We start from the raw sequence: 6717 nt of genomic DNA, 5'->3' as shown, positions 1-6717 counted from the left end.
AGGCTAGTCTCGAACTCACAGAGATCCGCCTGCCTCTGCCTCCCAAGTGCTGGGATTAAAGGCGTGCGCCACCACCACCCGGCCACATTACTTGTTTTTAAATGAAGATGCAGATTTCAAACTTCAGGGAGCTGGAAAGAAAATTTAAGAACAATCCTTCATCCTCAAGAGACAGTTTTATGACATTTTAACAATATAAGCTTCAAACTGAAAACTTTCAAATCACTAAAAAGATTCCTACCAAGTTAACGGGAACAGAGGGACTTCCAGTGAGAAAGTCTGAACTGCTAGTCACACTAAAGCCAAAGAAACAAACAGCTGTACTTACATCCAGGACCTTCTTAGTGTATGTGGCAGCATGAAGCAAAGAAAACAACAAGACTGGGAAAATACTCACTGGAGAAAGCAGTTAAGGAAAGCCTCCAAGTCACCGAGCACTGTGCACCCGTGCACACGGCTATGCAGTGTGTGCAAAGCGGAGCTGAAGCAACACTTGGAATGAGTTTGGGGAGTAGCTTTCTTTTATAGCCAGACTTTGAATCAAATGAAGTTCTACCACACAAAAAGAAGTAAATTTCCTCACTTTCTGAATCTTACCATCTGTGTGGGATGTCAAAAACATTTCTTAATAAAGCATCATAAGTATCTGCTAAGTGAAGGTGAAATGTAGGCCAACCCAAATGACTGAATATAGTTCTCACCCCACTTTTTTTTTTTTAGGATTTATTATGTGTGTACCTGCACGAGTTTATGTTCACCATACACATGCAGGTGCCCCTGGAGGCCAGTGGACTGGATCCTCTGCGAGGACAGTAAAAGCTCTAAGAGCCATCTCTCCAGTGCACCAATTTGGTTTTAAACACAAAAAAATCTTGCTTTTAAGAGAGTCTACATTGTTGACAAAGGTGTCAAAGAAATGGGCTTAAATCCCATTACTTTGAGGAAATATACCTAAATCCTTTTTTTAAAACATTTTGAAGAGATGGCTCAGTGGTTGGTCCTGAGTTCAATTCCCAGCAACCATATGGTGGCTCACAACCATCTGTAATAAGGTCTGGTGCCCTCTTCTGGCCTGCAGACATAGACACAGACAGAATAGTGTATACATAATAAATAAATATTAAAAAAATAAAAAAATAAAACATTTTGAATTTGTAAAAATTCATACTGAATTTATAAGAGATTGTAAATTTCAGTTTACATAAAACTATCAGTTTAGTTACAAATATAAAAAAAATTGTACTAAATCCAATGGTTTTTAAATTTTATATTAAGCCCAATATTTACCTACCTTACACTGTAGGTAAACACACAATTTTCATTCAATTTTTCTTTTTTGTTTTTCAAGAGAGAGTTTCTCTGTGTAGCCCTGGCAGTCCTGGAACTCACTCTATAGACCAGCCTGGTCTCAAACTCACAAAAATCTGCTTGCCTGTCTCTCAAGTGTTGGAATTAAAGGCATGAGCCATCACCACCTGGCTCAACTTTTCAGAAGAAAAAATAAGAACGATCCACTCCAGTTTTTGTCAGATTAATAATAAGAAACTTGTCAAGTATTTCCATAAAGGACAAACTATTATTAATGAACGACATAAAAAGTAGCCTTCAAATGTGATCGCTAATACCATTGGCACAAGAAATGAATTACTCTACTTTCCTGTACTAGGTAGCAGTATGGCATGGGTGGAAACCGCTGAATGCTAACAACCTAAGTATCAAGTTCACTGCAACACTAACTCACTCATTCCAACCAGTGAGCAGCTGGGTCCAAACATTACAAGAATCTAAACACAAGCGTGTCTTATTCTGCAGCCTAGGCCGGCCTTAAACGCTTGTTCCTCCTTGCCTCAGCTTCCCAGGAGCTGGGATCACAGGTATACACATGTCTGGCTCCAATTTAAGACCTTTTAACGAAACAGATTCCTTTAAAACTTGAAACTTAGAAATTTCTCATTTTTATGGCCTATGTGCAACTCTGATAAAGCTTAAAAAATTTCCCCTCAAACTCTGACACCCCAGACTAATCAATAACAGAGGCAGTCAACAGGAGTAAAGGTATTTGGATTCCAGTTCTGGTTTTCACAAACCTCATTCTCCTGGGCCAAATTTCATCCTCTAACAGATGACCAGAAGGAAACCAAGGAGACTTGTAGTGAGTATTTATCTCCTGATTGTCCACAGTTCACAAATTTTAGCTTTTGATATCACTTCACCCCCCACCCCAACTTTTGGAGACAGGGTCTCATGGAAACCTCGGCTAGCCTTGACTTCATACCCTCACTTTCCAAGTGATAGAATTACAGGCATGTGATTACTTGCCTGGTTCAATGTCACTTTTAAATTATTTAGAAAAGATAAGGAGTGAAGAAAGGTCTACCATTTTATTCTCAAGTGCCAGTCACTGAAAGAGCAAGGACAATATACCACATTAAAAACAAAGGAATCCCTGCACTCGGGAGGCAGGTTTCTGTAGTCTGAAGCCAGCTTGATCAACAAAGGGCAGTTCCAGGACAGTCAGGGTTGCTACACAGAGAAACCTGGTTTCAAAAAACAACACAAAAACCGGGTCTTCTATACGATTCCATTGGTTGACTTCTCTGTTTTTATGCCAGTACCACGCTGTTTGCATTACTGTAGCTCTGTAATAGAGTTTGAAGTCAGGGATTGTAATGCCTCCAGAAGTTCCTTTAATGTATAAGATTGTTTTGGCTATCCTGGGTTTTTTGTTTTTCCATATAAAGTTGATTATTGTCCTCTCAAGATCTGTGAAGAATTTTGATGGGACCTTGATGGGGATTGCATTGAATCTATAAATAGCCTTTAGTAGAATTGCCATTTTTACTATGTTGATCCTCCCAATCCAAGAGCAAGGGAGATCCTTCCATTTTCTGGAATCCTCTTCAATTTCTTTCTTCAATGCCTTAAAGTTTTTGTCAAATAGATCTTTCACTTCCTTGGTTAGAGTTACCCCAAGATATTTTATGCTGTTTGTGGCTATCGTGAAAGGTGATGATTCTCTGTGGCTCCCAGGTGCCCAGGGCAATGTCCCCACCCAGTTAGTTCCTTAGGCAGCTGAGGATAGGGAACCTGAAATGACCCTATCCTATAGCCATACTGATGAATATCTTGCATATCACCATAGAACCTTTATCTGGTGATGGATGGAGATAGAGACAGAGACCCACACTGGAGCATAGGACTAAGCTCCCAAAGTCCCAATGAGGAGCAGGAGGGAAAACATGAGCATGGAAGTCAGGACCACGAGAGGTGCACCCACCCACTGAGAGAGTGGGGCTGATCTGTTGGGAGCTCACCAAAGCCAGCTGGACTGTGACTGAAAAAGCATGGGATAAAACCGGACTCTCTGAACATGGCGAACAATGAAGAGCTGATGAAAAGCCAAGGACAATGGCATGGGGTTTTGTTCCTACTTCATGTTCTGGCTTTGTGGGAGCCTAGGCAGTTTGGATGTTCACTTTCCTAGACCTGGAAAGAGGGGGGAGGACCTTGGACTTTCCACAGGGCAGGGAACCCTGACAGCTCTTCGGATTGGAGAGGGAGGGGGAGAGGAGTGGTGGGAGGGGGAGAGGGGCGGGAGGAGGGGGAGAGAAATGGGAGGCTGGGAGGAGGCAGAAATTTTATTTTTCAATAAAAAAAAAACAAAAAACAAAACCCATAAATAGCAAAGGCCCACTTGCAGTATTACTTTGGGCCACCTTTGTATATACCATAATCCCTGATTTCTTTAGGAATTAGGTCAGAATCTATTAGATTATGTTCTTGCCACTGCTCACTACTTCTCTTCCCCTGACGCCTAAGAATGAACCGGCTGAACCAACCTGCTAGCCTGGTTTTGCTCTTTGAGACAAGTCTCACTATGTAACCTTGCCTGGCCTGAAACTAGCTGTAAACCAGGCTGGCTTTAAACCTCCTGTGCCTCCCAGTGCTATGATTACGGGCTCACCGCACCTGGCTTATGCCTTAATTTCTAGTTTATGTATAGCAAATTATTATCACAGATTAATCTTTTTTTGTTCCTAGATTACAAAGACTCTTTTTTTTTAGTAACAAGTAAGTAAGGCTGGAGAGATGGCTGTGAGTGAAGAGCACTGGCTGCTTTTACAAAGGACCTAAATTCATCCCCCATCACCTGCACAGGGCTCACAACTGCTACAACTTCAGTTGTGGGAGCTTCAGCAGCCTCCTCTAGTCTCCACAGGCACCAAGAACACATGGTATGCCAGGCAAAACACTCATACATGTAAATAATGTGCATATTTTTGAAAAATTACATAATCATAAAGATTTAATACTGAATTCATGTGCTTTGAATGTTGAATGTTAATTGTTAAATATCTGCTAGACTTACAAGGCAAGAATATTGAGAGATGAAGTTTAAATTCCCAAGATAGCTTGTACAGAGTTTAGATTTCAAATTTTGGGGACAGGAATTTTACATTAATATATCTCCATAAAAATGACAGACTAAAAGCCAAACAAACAAGCTTCATGGAACATTACTGTATCCTTCCAACAGAAAAACAATCAAGACATCTCCTACATGCTTAGTATGGTAGTTTCACGGCCACGACATGAAAAGGATACTTGTAACAGGGTAGGAGTTGACGAAAATGAGTGAATACAGCAGGTAGTGACAGCTGTCCTCTAGCAAGGCCTGAGCCAGGAAGGCTCTGCTTAACTGGAAGTGTGGTAATCTCTGATGCAGTCTCAGAGCACTGGTAAGGGCATTCGCCAGCAAAGCACGCTGGTAAAAGCTTGCTGCCTCATGCAACCTGCAAATTAGCAGAGGAAAAGTTATCATGAGACATAACAGCTACCACGGCTCTTCCTCCTCTGTGAATTGCATCATAATTGCACAACACCTAAATCATTTAATTGTCAATAGAAAACAAATTACACAAATGTATTCCACATTCTGGGAAGCATCACGGCAAACACATATCTAACTTCATAATAAAAAGCATTCACTCTTTGTCAAGTGAAAAAAGTTAACAACTGCAAGAATCATGACTGTCAACGAATGAGCGGTCACACAAATCACAATGAAACACCCCCAACTGTATTACCACATCACTGTAAATTTTAAATGGGGTTTGTGTCAGTCTTATGCCATTCACATTTTAACAAAGGCTAAAAAGCATTTCTTAAATGCTGACTGAACAACTCTCTGAGTCAGAAATATAATACATACCCGAGAAGAGGCAGAACAAACAGAGCGGAGCAATAAACTGTGAACAAGCGAGAAAGCCACATGGCCGTATCCAGTTTATTGGTCATCATGAATTGCTAGATTTAAGAAGAAAAATATTATGGTAAACTAAATCCAAATTATGTTAAGGACAAATTATGCACTTTTACTCCTATGGAAGAAATTTTAACAACCACCTTGCAACGTTTGTTTTTTAGATTATTAAGTGGAAACTCATGTTACCTAACTGCTTCTTCATATACATGCTGTGGAAGGCATAAGAAGCACTTTCAGAAAAAAAATCAGGACAGTAATTCAACTTTCTGTGCTATTTCAACATTTATAATAATGGCTCCATCTATTTTAAAACGTTAAATAAGAACTAATGACTCTCAAGAGACTATAATGTCTACTCTTAGAAAAATCTCAAACCCAAATAGTCAGGCCACAGAACTGAGTAAGACATCAAATATTAGGTTTGAAAGAAATAAGCCATTAAAAAGAGAAAGGTAAGATCATTACAGCAATTACTGATGAAGTCATCAGTCTGTAGACTATCTGGCATGTTTATGCCAAAAGGCCTTGCACACACAAGGCAGTCAAAACATTCCTATCAAGTATGAGATGTGATGGAGGAAGGTCACTGGTTAAGCAATAAAGAAACTGCTTGGCCTCATAGGTTAAAACATAGGTGGGAGGAGTAAACAGAACAGAATGCTGGGAGGAAGAGGAAGTGAGCTCAGACTCGACAGCTCTGCTCTCTGGAGCAGAGACGCCATGCTCCTCTCTCCCCCCAGCAGAGATGCGATAGCTCTGCTCTCTGAGACACACGTGATGAAGCTCTGACCCAGGATGGATGTAGGCTAAAATCTTCCCGGTAAGCGCACCTAGCTGTGCTACATACTTTATTAGAAATGGGCTAGTCCAGGTGCAAGAATTAGCCTAGAAGAGGCTAGAAAGAAATGGGCCAAGCAGTGTTTAAATGAATACAGTTTGTGTGTTGTTATTTGGGGGCATAAGCTAGCCAGGCGGCCGGGGTGCTGGGGATGTAGCCCCGCTGCTCCTATTACAATAGAGATGCATCTGCTTCTCAGACCATATGACTCTGCATTCCCTACAGGCCACCACAGAAGCTTTACCTGTTATCAGTTACCCCAGATTAAGTTTGTCATGAAAGCAAGAATTTAAAATCTGCTTCATCAAGATGAAGGTGATGGTGGTGCATACCTTTAATCCCAGCACTCGGGAGGCGAGGCAGAGACAGGCAGATCTCTGTGAGCTTGAGGCCAGTCTGATTTACAAGAGCTAGTTCCAGGACAGGCTCCAAAGCTACACAGAGAAATCTTGTCTAGAAAAACCAAATAACAACAACAATAAATCTGCTTTATCACTAACATGTACCTCACATCCATTTCTAAAGAGCCTTTTATATTTTTAACTACAATGCACAAAAGTTTTTAAAGAAAAATGCAAGTATATTTAAAATTCAAGGGCATCTTATTACATGC

The 6717-nt window shown here is 40.7% G+C and overlaps 1 protein-coding gene across 2 annotated transcripts in view; it reads right to left on the bottom strand.

The window, feature by feature from the left end:
- The window catches only part of Tmem33 (transmembrane protein 33), a 22416-nt gene that overhangs the window by 13258 nt on the left and 2441 nt on the right, over positions 1 to 6717 (bottom strand). For both annotated transcript variants that reach the window (XM_005359294.3, XM_013350797.2), the window contains exons 3-5: positions 5213 to 5307; positions 4606 to 4793; positions 329 to 396 (exon numbers count right to left, since the gene is read on the bottom strand). In XM_005359294.3, the coding sequence (XP_005359351.1) occupies positions 329 to 396; positions 4606 to 4793; positions 5213 to 5307 (351 nt within the window). The remainder of the gene's footprint in view (positions 1 to 328; positions 397 to 4605; positions 4794 to 5212; positions 5308 to 6717) is intronic.

The sequence above is a fragment of the Microtus ochrogaster genome, linkage group LG1 (assembly GCF_000317375.1).
Source record: "Microtus ochrogaster isolate Prairie Vole_2 linkage group LG1, MicOch1.0, whole genome shotgun sequence".
NCBI classification, from domain to species: domain Eukaryota; kingdom Metazoa; phylum Chordata; class Mammalia; order Rodentia; family Cricetidae; genus Microtus; species Microtus ochrogaster.
This window is presented reverse-complemented; position numbering and strand designations above follow the sequence as displayed.